Raw genomic sequence first — 21488 nt, forward strand, 5'->3', positions numbered from 1 at the left:
TCCTGAAAGCGTGGTGGAAGAATCTGCTTCCCAAAACATTCAAGGTTTCAGCTGAGTTTAGTTCCCTTTTGATGTAGATCTGAGTCCCAGTTTCCTTGCAGGTTGTTAGCCAAGGGTCACTCTTAGGTCCTGGAGGTCACCTGCATTTCTTGACACAAAGCTCCCTCCATCCTAAGAGCCAGCAACAGAGCTTCTCCTCCAGCTGTCTCACGCCAGCTCCTCTCATGTAGGAAGCTTGTTGTCCAACAGGTCAGGTATTACCTGATTAGGTCAGTCTTGCTGTGCATAATCTCCTTATTTTAAAATCAGATTATTTGGGAGTTTAATTACAGCTTGAAAATTCCTTCACAGCAGCACCTATCTAGATTAGTGTTTGACTGAGAAAGTTGAAAATATATGTGTATACTAGAGAGAGCAAAAGTTTTGGATGCCATGTTAGAATTCTACCCATACAGTCCCGGCCCTATGCTCCACATCCTCCATTACACGCCTCTTAAATAGCATCCCCTTAGGAAACATTCCCTCAATACCATCATCCCTGCATGCCATTACTCTGGAGGCTCTGTGAAGTATAAAAAGCCCTGAAGTTTTGGAGCTAGAAAGATGAGTTTAAATCCCCTCTATGTTTGCTGTGGGATTTTTACTGGTTTACTTGATCCCTTAGAGACTCAGTTTCCTAAGTGGTTAATCTGGGGCTAATAATAATTACCTCTGTGGTCTGAAGAGAATTAGGAAATGTAATACAATGGCAATCACCTGTCCTATGCTAGACACATGGGAGAGTTTACATTCCTGACTTTTCATCCTTTTTTTGAACATTCTGATATAGCTCTCCTTCGATCTGCATCTACTTATTCTATATAAAGCCTTGAAAATGCAAAAAATTAAGATTTACAAACCCCTGAAATAAGTGGATTTTCAGTAAATAACCTAACCTTTTTTTTTTGAAAATTCTACTTTGCGCTTCTTTTAAGAATTAAACAATTCACTGTGTTGATTGGTATGTGTTCATTAAAAATTTTGTTTCAAAATGTAATAGCTTTCCTTGCTTTTCACTATTATTTAGAGGTTCTAAGACCTCCTACTCCCGCTGCAAAGGGGAAAAAATAGGAATATTACATGAAGACAGCCAAGCAGTCAGTAGACTCCCACTGTTAGAAAAAAATCCCAAAATATCTGTTAAAAAGCTATCGGTAAGAGCTTTGTCAGGATGATGATTACATGTGGGTGGAACAGCAGTTTCCATAATAATTATGTGGGTTGTGAACGTATTTTGAAAAAAAGCTGGGATGTGGCCTAATGAATGTTCTCATTAACCTAATAACATCAGGTAGAGAAGGGAGAGGACCGTTTTGGAGGGGGAACAAATTCAGCCTTTCAGAATCATTTTATAAGACATATCCAACAGGATATTTTTTTCTCAATTAAAAATGAATATATGCAGTTATCTGAACAAAATTTTCTATAATTTGAAGTTTGCCTTTTAAAGCCCAAGTTTCTAATAAGTCATATTAAACATTTCTTGAATCTCAATATGTACCCGGCATTATAATAGACATAATGATGAGAAGACATCCAAGACATAACATTTATAGTCTACTGGGGGAAAGCAAAAAATAAATATACCTAACTTGAGTATGATGATAAATGTAAAACTGAAAGCATAATAATGTTACTTTTTTGAAGCAGATATCTTATCTTGTTCACCACTATGTCCCTACATTAAGAATATGAGTTAGATAATACCTGTTCAGTAAATAAAGGAGAGAAAAAATGTCACAATGTTTTGGAAGCAGAGAGGAGGGAACTATTAAGTTCCAGGGAGCTTGAGAAAGGTTTTTATAAGTTGTATTCAAGCTCAGTCGGACTGCTTGATTAATGAATTGGATATTATCAAATCAAGAAACATGTGAGGAGGTGACAGGATGGCAGTCTGGGCAGAGGAAATGCTATACTCTGGGACTTGAAGTTGTGAAAGTGGGACATATTTGAGAAAGAAGAATCAACATGCTGTGTCTCCAATATACAACATGTGTCTGCTTAGTGTCAGCAGTACCAATGTCATCATGATAAGCAGGACTAAAGAATTCAGTGGACAAGAATCACTGTGTGTGCCTGGCAAACCCATGATGAGTCCCTCCCCTCAGTCACCCTGCTCGCATCCCTGATACAAACTTAATGACTTCAGGAAAAGTCATTCTGATGCCTGTGTTTTTAGTCTGGTTCTGTTCTTTTGAAACAGATTTTGAGGTGAGTTATTCATGCTGTTTGCACATGGCAGATGCTTCCCCCAAAACTTTGTAGAATTACACTAAATAATCTCGTTGACATCTGAGAGTTCAAATAATAAAATCCTACCCAGTTATGTAATTAACCTTCCATGTAAATAAATCAGGAGATTTTAAATGTTAGAACTACGAGTTTGAAAACATCCAGACTACTAATTGAGGAGATCAGGGAATACTCTCAGGGAGGCAAGACAAGAATGTGATTTTCAGTAAGTGATGATTCGGTGATGATTCATTAAGTTTAATGAACTGTACCTTTTTGTGGACAAATTGAGTAAAAAGGAAAGATATTCAGTCTGTAGGATAAATGAGGAAACTTCCCATGTTCTGGAAAATGCCAATGCCTATTCAAGTAAGGCATGCCTAATGGGCGATTGGCTTGTTTAAGGACATGTGTTGGAATCTACCACAGTATCTGTGCAGTTTGAATGCACGGAAGAGGCATTCAGAATGCTTACTGAATTAATGAATTAATTCAAATGACTAGAACATGAAGACTGTTACTAAAGGATCATTCTATGGTATATGTATTTTTCTGTTTTTGATAGCAGTAACTTAAAACATATATTGATGAGAAATGAAAAAAGGAAGCAAAGATTATATTGTCTGCATTATAAAGTTTTAGATTTTTATAAAGGAGATAATATAGTTTAAAGTTACGTAGCAATCTTTACATTAACATTTGATAATTTATGAAACTTTTTTCTTCATAATTCTCCAAGAGTTCTCTTTATTCCTGTTATCATGTAGCCCTTAGGTGCTTCCACATTTTAGAAAAGTATTTTGATTTTAAGTCTAGTGGTTATAAATCCTGTAGTAACACAATCAACAGTTCAAATGCTATAAAGATGGTTATCTGAAACCTTGGTACTTTTATTGATCAATGTCACCCCATTAAATTTAATTTTCTGAAGAAAAAAAGAAAAGGAAATTATGCTGTAATTATTTTATAATCATAGCCTTTGGTAGCTCTATATATCAATAATTCAAAACAGTGAATGACAAAAATAATTTTAAAGTTAAAATATTTATGTTATAAGGCTATAATGGTATAGATTATCAGGTCATTACAGTTTTATAACTATCATTATTTCTCATCTTTTTTAGTGCCAACAGCCATTATTCAGCATCCAAAAACAAACTGAATAGGGTGGGTTAAATATGATATTAGAACCACATATAAGAAAAGTATTAACTTGCCTTTTTAACATTCAGATCAACTTCATGTGTAGAGATTAGATAGAAATCCAGTAGAAAAGAAATGCTAGAAACCATATAAAGGGAAATCTGATCATTATAGACCTCTACTTTCATTACTTTTCTTCATTTCTACTTAAACCTGATGCCTTCGTATATTTTACAGACTTGACATGGAACTACAACATCACTAATTTTCTCCTATAAACCATAAAAATTCCCATTACTCTTTCCTCTCCAGATATCAAGTCCTAGGGCAGGGGTCGGGAACCTATGGCTCGCGAGCCAGATGTGGCTCTTTTAATGGCTGCATCTGGCTCGCAGACAAATCTTTAATAAAAAAATAATAATAACATTAAAAATATAAAACATTCTCATGTATTACAATCCATTCATTTCCTACAGCTCATGTTCATGGTTGCGGGTGGCTGGAGCCAATCACAGTTGTCCTCTGGGACAACACCAAATTTTTATTGGATAATGCGTAATGTACATGGGTCGTTGTATGGCTCTTATGGAATTACATTTTAAAATATGTGGCGTTCATGGCTCTCTCAGCCAAAAAGTTTTCTGACCCATGTCCTAGGGATTCCTAGAATTCCTTACAAATAAGGCTCATCATCCCCACTGCTACTGTTTTAACTCAATCCTGTATAGATTTGCTTGACCATTGCAACACATTTTCAAACTTGGGTCTTAACACATCTATTGTATAACCACTCTGATCTGTTACTCACCCTGCTACCACTTCCAATTCTCATTCTTGTTCATGTCATTTCCCATATTAGAAGCCAACAGTGGCTCCCCATTACCTGAATGATAAAGTCCAGTACTTTTGGGATAGCACAAAAGGCTATTCACAATTGGTCCTCCTCAAATTACTTTCTTCTTAGTCCACTATCCTGTGCACATTACATAGCTGCAATGCTTGATATTCACTATTACCTGATTCCCAAATCTCTTCTCTTTATCTAGAGTATTTCAAAATACTATTTTTTCTCCACTATACACATTTTTCAAACTCAACTCAGCTCTATCAACCTGCAAAGAGTCAGTTATTTACTGATCTTTTCTCCCAGTGCATTTAGTTCACACCTACAGTACCCATTTCTATGTAGTCATTTATTTATTTGTCTGCCCTCCTTCCTCATTCTTCCTCTAGACTGTAAGCTTCTTGAATGTAATGTCTAAAACCTATTTAACTTGTGTATTTCTCAGTTTTACTACAATTTCAATACATAGTAAGTGTGGTAGGAGGCATTTTTTTTTCACAATATTTATTGATTCTTTCAGTGGGAATAATCTTACACACCTGTTCTATTCAGATTAGGTTTGCTCTTATGGCATGCTTGGGTCTATAACATGTGTGTCACTTCTAATCAGCATCTTAAACACCATTGCATGGTTCCATTATGCTCTATTTTTTCCCTTCTATAAGATAGGCCATATTCCAGAATGAAACTGCTCTTTCAGACTATGTCTCAAAATGAAAGTGACATGTAGCAGAATTATAGGCTTTCTGCAGTAAATCTAAAGGCTAAGCTTCTAGTCACAACATTTTCTTGGACTAGTAAATACATGACCTTGCTTATCTGTGTTCCTATCTAAAAGCACCTATTTCATATATATAATTGATTCATTAATTTTGAACTCACAAAAAATAGCACTTTATTCAAGCTTAATTGGAGCTGATTTAAATATATGCACAGCCTTCTTGTGCCCAGGAACTCTAGATCATCAGCACTATGTTTGGAGGGTATTTTGAATAACAAAATCAACAAAAAAGTACACAAAAATAAATTTTAGCAAATAGGTGAATCTGCAAATTCAGAATCTACATGTAGCCTGACCAGGTGGTGGCGCAGTGGATAGAGTGTTGGACTGGGATGTGGAGGACCCAGGATCAAGACCCTGAGGTTGCAAGCTTGAGTGCAAGCTCATCTGGTTTGAGCAAGGCTCACCAGCTTGAGCCCAAGTTTGTTGGCTCAAGCAAGGGGTCACTTGGTCTGTTGTAGCCCCCACCCTGGTCAAGGCACATATGAGAAAGCAACCAATGAACAACTAAGGAACCGTAACAAAGAATTGATGTTTCTCATCTCTCTCCCTTCCAGTCTGTCTGTCCCTATCTGCCCCTCTCTCTGACTCTCTCTGTCTCTCCCACAAGAAAATAAAAAAAGAATCTACATGTAATGAGGATTGAATAATAATCAAAGAATTGGAAATAAAATAATAGAATGGATTACAGGAGATGTATAAAATACTAACCAGTGAGAAGAGAGAAAAATTAGGTGGATGAATGAATGAATAGATGGGTGAATGGATGGATGGATGGATGGATGGATGGATGGATGGATGGATGGATGGATGGATGGACTTAAAGATAGCCAGGTAGTTAGTTAGGTAAGTAGGTAGATATATGTGTACATACATACATGCATGCATACATACAAAATCTAGTACAATGCCTTACATGTGGTACATTTTCAGTTTGTTTCCTTATCATCCTGCCCTTTTTTTTCCTGATTTGGTAAAATATTTGTCACCCAAAGGCATTAAATTAATGCCAGAATCTTGGTAGCCCATTCTATCAATGCAATAGAGAACATTAGATAGTTGAAAAGTAAGCTCAACTTTTTCCTTGGTATTTCATTTCACTTTTGAATTTATTATTCCTTACTTAGAGATAACCTATCCTCTTAACACAAATCTTAAAAGCACGTTTTTATGAAAATTTTAATATTTAATAACCTAAAGTCAATACAGCACCACTAACTTAGCCAGCATGAAATGAACTTTCTTGAGACTTACAGAGCAGATAATCCCAATAAATTTAAATAGAATACCCTTGTTTTGTCTCACAGATATTGGAATATTCTGTTTGTACACAAAGTCCTCTATGATTTTTACTTTGCTGTAGAATAAAAACATATAGGCCAAAATTATTTTAAACTCACAACTGTAATTTATAGGGAACTAATAAAGTATCATCTCTGGCTAAATTCATAAATATAAAGAAGAAATGTATACCTTTTAAAAAAAGCTAAAGAGTATGATGAGAAATGAGTAAATTAACACACTCTGGTTCTGACTTATTTTTATGGCAATATAACCTCAAAAACAGGACAGCCTATCAGGACAGGCTTTTACAATCCTCATTATAGTCAATGAATGAACTGTGAAAGGTGAATTGGACCCACTATAATCTTACATTTCTTACATAATATTTATAATCATGCATTACATGAGATCAAGCTAGTGTTAACAAAAGAAGCAATTTAAATTGCTCTTCTTTGGATAACGGGTGCTTGACAAACAGAACCTCCTGTCCCATTCGCAACACGCCCATGCATCTCCTCAAGTGCCAGTGAGACACACACTCTCATATCAGTGATATAATAAACCCTCCAAAACAGAGGGAGAAAATGAGGCAAACAAACCCACTTCATTTCAACTTGTCAGCTTTAAATAAAATCTTCTGCAGCTGAAAATGAGAATCTTGAGGGAAGATAATGTGTGAAGTAATGAAAATTCAACACTGAGACAAAACATACTGCATTATTATTTTTCTCTTGATCTGCTGCAGAAGTTTCTGAAATTTCACTATAGAAAACTTTTAGTGAAATACCGTTTTGTCAAGGAGAACTTAGAGGAAGAAATTGTTTGTTTGTTTGTTTTTCTCCTCTTCCACCCACTGAGGCCTGTAGAAATATCTCAAGTTGTCTCATACCCCTATGATATCTAAATGAGTAATCTATGACTTTGAAACAACTCTCAGTACCATAGTCAATATAGAAGAGTATACTGAAATAAATGAAATGATTTGAACATTTATGTCAACTAAGTATTTACATAACAATTCTCCTGGCTCTGATTTTATATGCAAAATATAGAAGCATGCTCTTCACTGAAAAAATGAAGTATCATATAAAGGACAAAAATTCTTTTGAAGTGTGACACAAAAGAATTAATGTCTGATAAATAGAAATATCTGAATATCAATAAAGTAAACAATGACTGTCAATGTAAATCATTTCCTGCACCCTTTCCTCAGTGCCCACCCCCACCCCAACCCAGCTTATCACCAAACACTCCAACAAAGCATTCAGGGACTCCATTCTGTTCTTCCATTCAACCCTTTTCATATTCCTTCTCTTCCCTCATTTTTTCTCCTCAATTGTTAAATTTGTCCTTGACTTTTTTTTAATCACTCCTGAAAGAGCACTTACATCTCTTCAAAGAAAAAGCATCACCACTGGACCCCAGCCTTTACATAGCCCAAGTGGTGCAAATTCCAGTAGGAAAGAGGATGCAAAAAATCACAGTATTTTTTTCTGAATGTCCTAAGATGTGAACAAATTTAATACAAACATTACTTCATGTTCTTGGTTTCCAACATTGTGCCTCATGTATTTTTCTAATAACCTTAGAATACTTTTCCTTATTTGTTATACTTGGACCATTATAACATAAACTCTGATTTCAACTCTTTATTTTAAAATTCCTAGATTATTTTCTGTGATCAGTGCACAGAATTATAGTAATATTGAGAAGTTTGCACCCTGATGCCATCCTTGATGACACATTCTTAAGATGTTCTTTCACCCTGCCTGGTTGGCTCAACTAGAGCATTGGCCCAGCAAGTGGAAGTCCCAGGTTCGATTCCAAGTCAGGGCACATGGGAGAAGGGACCATCTGCTTCGCTCCCCCTTCCCTCATCTCTCTCTCTCTCTCTTCCCTTCCTGCAGCCATGGCCCCGGGCACTGAGGATGACTCCATGGCTTTGACTCAGGCACTAAAGTAGCTCCATTGCCTAGCACTGTAGCAGTAGTCCCAGTTGTGCAGAGCATTCCAGGGTTGGGGGCTTGCCAGATGGATGCCGGTCAGGGTGCACGCAGGAGTCATTCTCTGCCTCCCCGCCTCTCGATTAAAAAAAAAAAAAAAAGATGTTCTTTTATCTACACATGTGTATAGATTGAATGTATTAAAAAAATAGCATGGGATAGAAAAGAATGTATGGGCTATGAACTACAGAGACTTTAGTTTGAGCCTCTAACAAATATTTATTAGAATATCCATAATCAGCAAGGACTTTTAACAGCACTATAATTCACTATAAAATGTGTGGTTTTTTTAAAGAAAAAAGAGTATCATGTTATAGAATGATTAAATTAATAAAATATGTTTTAGAAATATTTTTATTCTTATGATCATTATAATAATTATTGTAAAAATATATATATATATCTAAAGTTAACTTGACATAGGAATAAAATGCTCAGTAAATAGTGTGAATGAATGGTGATCCTCTGCTTCCAGACATACACTGTATTTTGCCACCAGTCAAATTCTGCCAAAGCCATTAGGTTATTCTCTGCAGTTGAAGGTAAGTGGGGTTGGTGCCTTCTAGCACTCTTAGATCCAAAGTTTCCATTGTGTTTTACATTTTTTATTCTAACAAGCTGCTATCTCAATAAAAATACAGAACCATGGTGTGGCCTAAAGGAGCCATTCAATGACTACTTTTACAAAAGGAAAGCCAGCAGAATTATTTGTTTAGGAAATGTCTGTTCTAAGCTGAGGTGTTTTCTGTTTCCCCACAGTGATGGCTGGGCTGACAGGTATGATGTGACAGATGGTTATCAGCGAGAAGCTGTTGGTGGGATCACAATCAAGCTCCAATCCCCCGATGTCAAGTGGTTTGATGATTATTATCTGAAACTCCGGCCAGAAACAAACCTCCGAAACCCTTGGTTTCAAGAATTTTGGCAGCATCGTTTTCAGTGTCGGCTGGAAGGGTTTGCACAGGAGAACAGCAAATATAACAAGACCTGCAATAGTAAGCAGATTTACTATTTCCTTTAAAGTGGATACAGCTGAGGTGCCAGTCTAAGTAAACTGTATCATGGAATGAGGGCTGTAATCTGACAGGAGGGCCCTTACATAGACTAAGTGAGTATGGCTGCTAACAGTGAAAAACAGGTTTTATTCTTATTAAGAAAAATCTATCAGGTCCTGGCCAGTTAGCATGGCAGTAGAGCATCGACCCGGCATGTAAAAGTTCCGGGTTTGATTCCCAGTCAGGGCACATAGGAGAGGTGACCATCTGCTTCTTCCCCCCTCTCCCTCCCCTTTTTCTTTCTCTCTCTCTTTCTCTCTCTCTCTTCCCCTCCCACAGCCATGGCTCAATTGATTTGAGCGCATAAGGCAGGTGCTGAGGATGCCTCAGTGGAGCCTCTGCCTCAGGTGCTAAAAATAGCTCGGTTGCCAGCAGCCCTAGATAGGTAAAGTATCTGCCTGAGATGGGGGTTGCTGGGTGGATCCTGGTCAAGGCACATGCAGGAGTCTGTTTCAGTATCTCCCCTCCTCTCACTTAAAAAAAAGAAAATAAAAACATATCAGAGCTATGCACACTCTACAGAGATTTTAAATGATTAGATTATATTTATTTCATTCAAGAAATTGGCACGATGCTAGAAGGGTAATGTGAGTGGCTGAGCAGAACTGTTCTTGTTGTCCTTGGGGGCAACTACATACTGCTCTTTGATTATCCTTAGTAGTTAGCACACACTGCAAGGCATACAGAAAGGTTTTTATCTATATCTGAAGAATGACTAAGTGAATGCTGAAGGACAGAGCTGATTTTTACTTGAACCAATAAACCATAAAAGAGTAGCAGGGAAGTGCTATGTAAAATTATAATGTTTGAATATATATAAGCTAAACAGAGCCATTCATTCAGTCATTCAACAAATACTTGTGCCATATATTGCATTAGTTGTAATGGCATCAAGATGAGGGAAACCAGTTCCTGCCTTCAAGGGGTTTGGTGTATTTTAAGGGAGATAGTTATGCCAACAAAAATTGCAGTGCTGTAAGGGTTAAACAAAAGATTTGATTATTGCTATTTTTAGCACATCCAAGAGGAATTCTTGACGCTAATAACCAGGTAGAAATAATATTGGTGTATATGTCAGTGCCTGGAAAGGTTAAGGTTTGTTAAAATTGATAAGGGACTTGTTGGTAGTGATTTATCCCACATCAAGTGGTGAGAAACCCACAGGGATTTGCCCCCATGGCCACGTCCCTTTACTTCGGCCTGCTGCCCCAGGTTCTGCCCATGCATGGGAGACACACTCGTTCCCTTTTACAGTAAAGCTGGTGTGAGTTGGGTCTCTGTGAACAGCAAGTAAGAAAGCTTTGACTAATCAAAACTAAATTGCTGAATTCTTGATGCCTGGGAAACTAAAAACAGAATGAAGCCGCCTTCTTCTGGTTTTGGGGTCTTCTTTGCTTGAGTGCAGGATGCTGGACCAGATGACATATTCAGGTCTTTCTAACCCTTGTCAGTGCCATGGTGTTTGATCTTAAATGGAATTTTCCAGAGGTTCAGAGTGGCTTTTGCCTATGCCCATTTGAGTGCTGGGATCACAAGGATTAGGTTGTTGTTGGTGGTGGTGGTGTCCGAGTCTCTTTAATCAGCGAGGTGGCCTTTCTGTTACTGACAGCATTAAAAAGCCAGTTTTTCTTGTTGCCAAAATGTCCCTCATCTGCAACATGGAGCATCACCAGGGCATAGGAAGAATTCAGGAACATTTATACATCTGTGCCTCTCGTGAAGCTGTGGGAGCGGCCCACAGAGTAAGTGGCAGTGCTTTCCGGTCCTGGAGTAAGGAGCGGATTCTGGGCAGAGAAGTCACACCAGGGTGCTCATGTGAAAGACAGAGCACTACAGAAACAGGTGCAAAGGGAGGATTTTATAGAACGTTTCCATAGAAATGTTTCCATGGAAATCAATTAAAGAATTTTCCACGACTATATCTAAATAAGACTTCCAACAGGGGGGGAAAAATGGGCGAGAGAAACAAAGAACTATTTCAAGTAGAGAACACTTCTAACAAAAATGAGTGGGATAAGAAGAACATTGGTACAAAAGAGCGTGAAGACCAACTGGAAAAACTCTCCCAGTCACACTGTTTAGGGGTTGTCACTAACTCTTTGGTAAAGAGGAACTAGAGATGAGATCAGATATACTAGTTACCCTTTATAACTTTCCAATGTAGCTATATATAGTAATTTTTACATAATTATAGAATAGGAACACAGAGAGGCAGAAGCTCCAGAAATCTCAACAGAGAAATGGGCCATCTATGTATGACTGTGGAATACAATAATAGATACTCAAATATTTGCTAATCTCTACTTTTGACCTTATTTTATTATTTACTCAAATGTCCTCTTAGCATCTCAATCCCCAACTTCAAAAGGGTAGTTTATTCATATCTGTAACACTACTGCATATACCACTTCCCTAATACCAGGAGTCAGCAAAAGTGAGTTTACAGTTGTTCATATAAGAAGTAACACAATGAATAATAATACAAGAATATACTGTTTCATGGACAAACAACTGTAGCCCTAGTTTTGCCCACCTTGTATAATGTTCTTAAATCCTTTCATCAGGCAGTGTGTGTAAGACAACTATTTTTGAGTTGTAATGGTAAGAAATATTAGTTTACAATTCATTTGAGATGAGAAAGCTTCACCTTATTCACTGTCTATAGTAACTTCAACTTAATAGATAGCTCAGTAAGCAAAATGTGTTAACACAAAGAAGAGAAATACCCATAGCTTCTTAGAAATTTCTTGGAAGACAAACTGTAAACACTAAGAGAGGCATCTAAATCTAGTAGTCTAGAACTATCAGTGGCATTATAAGTTTGAGTCCCAGATAAGATAATTTGTTCGTTATTGAGGTTTGAATGAGAGGAGATGTAAAGGAGAAAGGAAGAAACTAATATAGTGGGAGAAAAGAAAGAGAGAGAGAGAAAAAAAAAGAGGGAACCACTAAAAGAAGAAAAAAGAAAAAAGAGGAGAGAGAGACAGAGAGAGAGAGAGAGTTAAGGGTTTTGGAGTGCAACCCTCATAGAGAGAAAGGAAGAGGAAAGAAAAGATAATGGGAGATGTAACACTTATGGGTAATATAGTTCAAGGAGAGGAGAGAGTAAGACCGGCAGAGAGTTAAATGACAAAATTGGAGGAGGAAAAAAAAAATCAAGAATGAAGATAAGAGAAACAAACGAACAAATATAATAAAATGGGATAGGTTATAAAGTCTGCGGATTATTCTTGATTTTGAGAGGTTATCTTCTTGCTTTTTCTTTTCTCTCCCTCTTCCTGGTTGGTGACTCTGTACCCTGGGTTCTGCCCCTTTGGCACGCTCAGGTAGAGGTTTGCAGTTGATAAGTCTCTATGGCAATGTCATGTATTGTGCTTTAGTCTCGTTGGCAGTTGAGGCTCATTAGCATTTATAGGCTCCGCCAGTGAGAGAGTCCGTGTTCCTGGAGCCTCTCTCCTATTCTTTCCTTCCTCAATTATTAGCCTGATAATCCAGCTATGGGGTTGCTGCTGCCTCTGCCTGGATAGTAAGAGGCTCAAAGAGCTGGCAACTCCCCACTCTATTCCCACTAAGCACAGGGCTCTGGGTAAGGCTCAGTCAGTCAGAGCTGCTAGCATAATCAGGCGGGTCTTCCACCCACTCAAAGACCTCTGGCTCTGCCACTCTGTCCGGTAACACGGGCAGGCACCCACTCCCAGGGCACTTGGAGGAAACTCTCGCTCACTATCTGCACGCACAGACCAGGATATCAGGCTGGCTGCCTCACCCTCTGAGTGAAACCCCCACCCGCATGGAAAAGTTCCAGCGTTGGAATTGGCTCTCGCTCCCTCCCCATGCGTGGCTTTTTCAGGGTGCTGGGGCAGCCTGGAGATTCCACTTTCAGCCCACACAAAGGCCCCTGACTCTACCTCTCTGTGGGATAACACAGGCGCCCACTCCTGGGGCTTTCGAAGGAATCTCTCACTCACTATCTGCGCACACCAACCAGGAGATCAGGGAAAATGGCTGTCCCACTTGTCTTTCTTTGTGTGCGTTTGGTGCGAGTGTTAGCTTGTATTGACTGGATTGCCACAGGCACAGTTTTTCCTTGGCTTGGATCTCCGTGCCACAACCTGGTTCGGTCGTTTGTGCCGCGGCCTGGATATTCACCCCCTTTGCCCACCTTAGTTTCTATAATCTCAGTTCCCAGTGAAAGCAGCCCTATTTAGGTTAGTGAAGAAGGTGGAGCATTTCTTACTCCCTATTTCCTTTGGGCTTTGATTATATATTTAGCCAATTTTTCGCTCGACTATACCTTCGGGTGTATTGCGAAACATCTGGAGGCTCCAAGGATAGGTTTTTCTGTTTCTGGTTGAAGATCTTGTTGAGTTTTGGGGGAGATTTATCGATATCACTTCCTACCATGCCATTACTCTGATGCCATCTCTCTCAGTGGCATTATAAAGAATGAAGTGTTAAAAATTTGAGTGATCAGAAACTTTTAAGAAAACTTCTAATCTTGAATAAGTAACAAATCCACCCTGGAAATATACCAACTCCTAGAATTACTTCTGAATAGATTACATATATGTGATTTTTTTTATCTGAATGGAAAACCAATATGACTAACAATAATAGCACAATGTTAATGGCAAAGTCATGAAAACTACCTTAGTATAATTTTTCAAGTATAACTTATTTTTCTTTAGAATGACTTATTCATGATTTATAATAACACTTTGTTGATAGTCTTTCATATAGCCTCTTCCAATTTCCCACTAAAGTATTGATAAATACATCAAAAACAAAAGCAACCAAAACTCATATAACAAAATCAATTAAAAATGACAGCCATCAAAATACTAACACCTGGAAGACTTACACTGAATAACCATAAGACCTATGAAGTATGAATAAAGGTTGATATAGTCTCATTTCACAGCATGTGTGCATGTGAACACACACACATACAAAAATACCCCAATAAGTAAAAAATGTTAAGTGTGGAAAAGGAAATTTAAAGAGACAAAACTACTGTATGAGGATGAGTAAGGTTTTACTCAAGAAAAAAAGTAATGAGTATATGAGAATGGGACTATTTAATCAAAACCACTAATGGGTGGTTTTGATTAAATAAAAAATTTTAAAGTCCTTGTGTTAAGAAATATAATAAAGATAAAGGGCAAAAAAGAAAAGGTAGCTTATATGACAATCTAAATATTGATTTTCTTACAATAAAAACTCATGTAACATTATAATATAAATATTTTAAAAGAAATAAATATACAGTGGTATATTGGCAGAGACTTCTTAGAAAATTAGAAATGAGTAATAAACATAAGAAAAAAATCCCTCTCTTTTTATCTTTCTATAATTTTCAAACATTCTAAAATGATGTTATTTTTATTCAAAAAAAGCATTTCAAATAATCATTTTATGACCCACCCACACCTCCCCACACACCTTTCTTTTTAAGTGAGGTGTGAGGGAGGAAGAGAGAGAGATGAGAAGGTTAGTTGTGTCACTTTAGTTGTTTTTATTGATTGCTTCTCATATATGCCTTGATTGGGGGCTCAAGCTGAGCCAGTGGCCCCCTGCTCAAGCCAGAAACCTTGGGATTCAAGCCAGCAACCTTTGGGCTTCAAGCCAGCAGCCTTTGGGCTCAAGCCACTGACCATAGGGATCATGTTGATGATTCCATGCTCAAGACGACAACCCCACACTCAAGCTGACTGACCTTCCCTCAAGCCATATGAGCACATGCTCAAGCTGGCAACCTTGGGGTTTCAAACCTGAAACTTTTCACTTCTGGGTAGTGTGTGTGTGCATGCAAGCACACGTGTGTGTGTTATAGAATAATATATATTTATATATAAGAGCATAAAATACACAAATCTTAAGTGTACTGCTTGGTAAATTTTGCATATATACATCTTTGTGTATAACACCCAAAACAACAATATCACAATTCATTATGCTCTAATCCCAATCAACACATGCTCCATTAATATGAATATTAATATAAATTATTTCAGTGTCCGTTAGTATTGGCACACTTTGTGTATTATAAAAATAAAATAAATCTCTTGCTTGACCAGGCAGTGGCGCAGTGGATAGAGCATTGGATTGGGATGTGGAGGACCCAGGTTCGAGACCCTGAGGTCGCCAGCTTGAGTGCAGGCTCGTCTGGTTTGAGCAAAAGCTCACCAGCTTGGACCCAAGGTTGCTGGCTCGAGCAAGGGGTTACTCGGTCTGCTGAAGGCCCGCAGTCAAGGCACATATGAGAAAGCTATCAATGAACAACTAAGGTGTCACAAAGAAAAACTGATGAATGATGGTTCTCATCTCTCTTCGTTTCTGTCTGTCTATCTCTCTCTCTGTCCCTATAAAAAAATTTTTTTTAGATTATTTACTCTGTGTGTCTAGCCTGCTCCCTCAGATACTGTTCTGATCTCTCTTTTCTCCAGCAGCGTCAGATGCTAGGTGGAATTACACCTTCCCCTCCCACAGCAACAAATTTATGTCCTTTCCCAGAACCTCAGAATGTGACTATTTAGAAATAGCATCATTAGCGCTGGCTGGTTTGCTCAATGGTAGAGTGTCATCCTGACACGTGGATATTCCAGGTTTGATTCCCAGTCAGGGCACACAGGAGAAGCGACCACCTATTTCTCAATCCCTCCCCCTTCACCTTCTCTCTCTCTCTCTTCCCCTTCCATGTCCATGGCTCAGTAAATTCAAGCAAGTTGGCCCCTGGCACTGAGGAATGTCTGAACCTCTGCCTCAGGAACTAAAATAGCTCCATTGTGGAGCAAGGGCTCAGCGGCCTCAGATAGGCAGAGCATCGCCTGGTGGGGGGCTTGCCAGGTGGATCCCAGTAGGGCATATGCAATAATCTGTCTCTCTGCCTCCCCATCCCTCACATAATAAAAAAAAAAAAAAGTGAGCCTGATTTCAGTAAGTTTTATAAAAATTGCACAGTTATGTTACTTAAATTATAAGTTAAATTAATAATAAAATATTAAGAATATAATTTAATTTTTCTAATTTTCATTTAATTACCTAGTATTCAAAGCTACAGATAATATAATTAATACTGTTTTCTAATAACTGTATGATAGGTTATTTTTGAACTAATTTAAGAACTCATTTCCTTTACAATTATTCTCTGTCACCCACTGGCATTCAGTTGCTCTATCCTTTCTATGAATTCTACTTGTCTGTCACCTCTGTTAACTTCCAGAGGTGTCATTTATGACATTAACACACAAAAATTCTCACTTGGATGTCCTGAAGGCACCTAAAATTTTTGTGTCTAAAACAAACCTCATTATAACTTCTATAACCACAGCCTCCAACTTTGGGTTCCTCCTTTTTGAATCTCCACCTTAAGCAAATGAATCACTCCTCTACCCTGTCTCCTAAGATGTAAGGTGTAAGTGATCTTCATCTATTCCCCTTCTCTTGTCCTCTCGTTAAACTGGTGACCCAATGCTGTGAATCCTACTGTTTGAACAACTTTCACATCTGTTCTTTCTTTTCTGTACTGCCTGAATTCAAACATTTATGCTACTACTGAAGTTTAATTCTTCATTATCTCTCCCTCAAGTATCAGAATAATACCCTCTTTAATCTTCTTTTTGATACCAGCTTCTTTCTCCTCCATTTTGTGCTGAAAATTGTCCTAAAGGTATTCATCTGAAGAGTGTATCTCATCATGTTACTTCCATTCTTAAAGATCTTCCTTGGTTCTCTTGGGTCTACAGAAAGGAATTCCAACTTCTTTGCTCCAGTTAAAACTCCTTACATTCTCCATTTGCATTTACATCTTTTGTTCCTACACTCCTGAAATCTGCGCTCCAGCCAAGTTGCAGGCTTTGCTTTTCCATTAAGGGTGCTGTGGCCACTTCCCTGTACTTCCTTCTGCACATGCTCAGTCTTGCTCAATGAAAGGCCTACCTCCAGATATTTGTCAGTCCTACTGAGCTACATTCTCATGCCTTCTATTCATTCCTGTTTCCTGCTCTCAAAGAAACTGTTTCCCTAACACTGCACTTCCAGTGTCTTTTGTCTTTTTTGTCACATACCAATTCAGATATTGAACACAGACCCTCCACTTCCTTTATTGTTATGCCAACAAGCAAGCACTCACATAGGTATTTGTGCATGTGCCAAACTTCTGTCAGTAAAATGAGGATGAGATGAATGAGTTTGGAGCAACATAAAAGCACTTTGGCCGTGAGGGCATTTCTGGGGTGCTAGTGTTGTTCTAATTCTTAAGCTAGTTGTGGTTTTAAGACCTGTTTATTTTGAGAAAAAATAACGTATGTAGGTTTTACACTCTTCTGTGTTAATGTTTTCATTTAGTTAGAATTTACCTAAACAACCATGCCCACTTCAAATAAAAGTCCTTTGGCCACTATACCCATTCTAGCGTTTCTTCTGATCTAAACTTTCCCACAGGGCTGTCCCCGCACGCTCCCTTTCCCCTGCCCGCTTTCCACCACCACGGAGCTTGTCCCTCCTCCTTTCTTCCCCTGGAACTCTTACCTCTTTCTTCTGAATATTTCTACAAACAAACAAAAAAAAAAAAAAAAAAAAAAAAAAAGCCTCTCCTTTTCATATATAAGCCTATTTAGCTATTTCTGTATTTTCTTGTCTTTCTCAAAATTCTACCCATGGAGAGTGGATGCTCACCTTTACAGCCCAAAGCTACAGCTAGAGTGACTGTGCCACAGAGAAGGCAGTTTATTCTGGAGGAGAAATGATGCCATCCCCACAGGGGATAAAACAGCTGCAGCAATATTACTCTTTTCTGCATTACACTAACATATAAACATCTGTGTATTATACTAGTATATAAAGATTTTATGTTCATCTTTCTCCATTAAATTATTAATTTCCCAAGGAAAGGAGCTGTATTACTCATCCCTGTTTTCCAAATACCTAGCACCTTGCCTTGTACAGAGCAAGTATTTGATAAATATTGTTAAATAAATGTGACTTTACTTCTCTTAGACCTAGATAGTGTTACAATGGTAAGAGGCCCTAGAGCAGTGGTTTCCAGTCTGTGGGCTTGTACATCCCAGGGGTTCCTGTTGATTTGTTGACAGGGTCCAGAATTCATATATGGTTAAAAATTGTCAGTAAACTAAACTATGCCTTGTATATCCTTGTGTGAACATACAGATGTTCACACAGCGATACACACAAGTGCCTTATTGTTATGCACAAGCTATTGCAGTTAACAAATTGTAAATTAACATTTTAAATTACTAAAATTGTAGTAGTTTATGGCCACTATTTGTTTTCTATGTCAAAAGATACTGAAAGTACAAATAATATTTATGGAATGTGTGTAATTATTCAACACAAAAGGGATTCCCTATATTAGAAAAGTTGGTTCCACTAGCTTGGAAAGGTGTCCATATTTTTTCTCATGAATATGTCTGATGAAGACTTGAAGTGGATTAAAGGATACTACTACCTTATGCATCACAACTTTTTTCTGTGCTCTTGTTTGCATTTAAAATGAATATTGGTGGTATAGACATTATTCAAAACACTTCATCTCTAAAGCTGAAAACATGACTCAAAAATCCCAAACAGTACATTGAAAAGAAAACGTTGTCTGGGTAAGAGTAGCTGGATTATAATAAAAATATCACAAATTAAAATAAGTGCCACAGCTAACCCCTACACTAGAGATTCCTCATCCTTATATGATATTAATATTTCTGAGATTGCATTTGGAAAAACAATTAATCCAGATTCCATGATTATCACATTCTGTATTCACTTTTTGGAGATTCATAATGTACATCAATATGTTGGAAAAAAATAGTCCTTCTGTAAAAATGTTTAAATGCCCTTCTTTAATCTAGCATCTTTTTTGCTGTTTTACTCTGAACTCATCCTTCTTATGTAACACTGATTAACAATATACTTCAGGAAAGACTACACTAGAATAATATTAATACCATTCATCGAAGAAAATTTTTGATCACATTATCCTTTTGTATGTAGTAAAATCTGCTGAGCAAAAGCCCATTTCTGTCTTTTTTTATATAAATAAATTTTTATTTTAATGGGGTGACATCAATAAATCAGGGTACATATATTCAAAGAAAACATTTCCAGGTTATCTTGTCATTTAGTTCTGTTGCATACCCATCACCCAAAGAGAGATCGTCCTCCGTCACCCTCTATCCAGTTTTCTTTGTACCCCTCCCCCTCCCCCTCTCCCTCCTTCTCTCCCCCCACCCCCCGTAACCACCACACTCCTGTCCATGTCTCTTAGTCTCGTTTTTATGTCCCACCAATGTATGGAATCCTGCAGTTCTTGTTTTTTTTCTGATTCACTTATTTCACTCCGCATAATGTTATCAAGATTCCACCATTCTGCTGTAAGTGATCCTATGTCATCATTTCTTCTAGCTGAATAGTATACCATGGTGTATATGTGCCCCATCTTCTTTATCCAGTCTTCTATTTTTTTTTACAGTGATTAAAAGCCTTGAACTGTGGTTGGGTTGCATTTTTCAGGGATTTGGCATGGTGATGGGGCCAACTTGGACTTGGTGAACATGTTAAGGACACTACTCTTTTATGGATTCTTGCTGTATTGGCCATTTCTGTCTTTATATCAGCCAAAGAATTAACTTAATTAGAATTTGATGTAACAGTTTTGGCTTAATACAATTCTTGGATTTGTTTATATTTTGATACTTTTCATTGCTGGGGAAATCTTTTTTTCTCCATCTTGGAGTCTGCTTTAAGGACTATCAAACAGAGGTAGATAAAGCTCCCATACACTAACATATCAAATGTTTAAGAAACATAATCTGTCATATTTCTTCCTTGAATGCCAGATTTTAAGAAGTGGGATTAATTTTCCATTCAAGTAAGTGATAGCACATGTAATTTTCCCTGATGAATATCCACCAACAAAAAGTAGTCAACAAGATTCTCAGAGGAAGGCCCCTGCTTTAGAAGCTGCAAAGGTTCTAAACTCTTCAGACACTAGAATTGGAAATCAAGATATATTCAATATATTTCAAATAATCTAAAGGGAAGTCAGACAAGCTTGCTGCCTCAGCCACTTGAGGCATTCAGGTGCACTGTAAAAAGTGTTAGCTATAGACCCAGAAGATCTAGATAAAATAACTCAACCAATAGCCACTACTTAGCCTCTCTGAGTCTCACTTTTCTCATGTGTGAGATGGGGATGATTATTAAAAATAATAGCTAACTCACAAGACTCTAGTGAGGCTTCAAAATGTTGATGACCAAGAAGACACTTAAAGATCAGCTGAGAAAATGCCTGCCTCCAACAAAGATGAAGTAATAGAGCCTGAATTTACTCTCCAACTTGAGATATCAACAATAAAATATATAAAACACAGTTTTCAAGGCATTGGACATCAAGCAATGAATGACAGTTATTCTTAACCCTTTGAGTTGTACAAACATTTGTGTATGTCCTCATGCCTCCTGACCATCTAGAATATGATCATACAAAAATTTTTATTTTCAGGGTAAGGTAACATTTAAAAAAGGAAAATGAGGCCCTGGCCAGTTGGCTCAGTGGTAGAGCATCGGCCTGGCATCCAGAAGTCCCGGGTTTGATTCCCGGCCAGGGCACACAGGAGAAGCGCCCATCTGCTTCTCCACCCCTCCCACTCTCCTTCCTCTCTGTCTCTCTCTTCCCCTCCTGCAGCCAAAGCTCCACTGGAGCAAAGTTGGCGGGGGGGGGGGGGCTAGGGATGGCTCCTTGGCCTCTGCCCCAGGCGCTAGAGTGGCTCTGGTCGCAACAGAGCGATGCCCCGGAGGGGCAGAGCATCACCCCCTGGTGGGCGTGCCAGGTGGATCCCGGTCGGGCTCATGCGGGAGTCTGTCTGACTGTCTCTCCCCGTTTCCAGCTTCAGAAAAATACAAAAAAAATAAAATAAATAAATAAATAAGGCAAATGTATGCTCTTCTTGAGTTTTCATAAATTGGTTCTCAAACATGATTTTAAGTAAATAAAACTGTAACTGAAACTAATTTCATTAAAAAAAAACCTCACTACTCAAAGAGTTAAGAGACAAGAAATAAGTGATGTGTGCCCTCCAAGTTAAGATGGCATT

At 38.0% G+C, this 21488-nt stretch overlaps 1 protein-coding gene across 5 annotated transcripts in view; it reads left to right on the top strand.

Annotated features, from left to right (window-relative positions):
- The window catches only part of GRM5 (glutamate metabotropic receptor 5), a 526023-nt gene that overhangs the window by 377512 nt on the left and 127023 nt on the right, over window positions 1-21488 (top strand). For all 5 annotated transcript variants that reach the window (XM_066248572.1, XM_066248563.1, XM_066248590.1 and 2 more), the window contains one exon: window positions 9086-9321. In XM_066248572.1, the coding sequence (XP_066104669.1) occupies window positions 9086-9321 (236 nt within the window). The remainder of the gene's footprint in view (window positions 1-9085; window positions 9322-21488) is intronic.

Source organism: Saccopteryx bilineata, chromosome 1 (assembly GCF_036850765.1).
Source record: "Saccopteryx bilineata isolate mSacBil1 chromosome 1, mSacBil1_pri_phased_curated, whole genome shotgun sequence".
NCBI lineage: Eukaryota > Metazoa > Chordata > Mammalia > Chiroptera > Emballonuridae > Saccopteryx > Saccopteryx bilineata.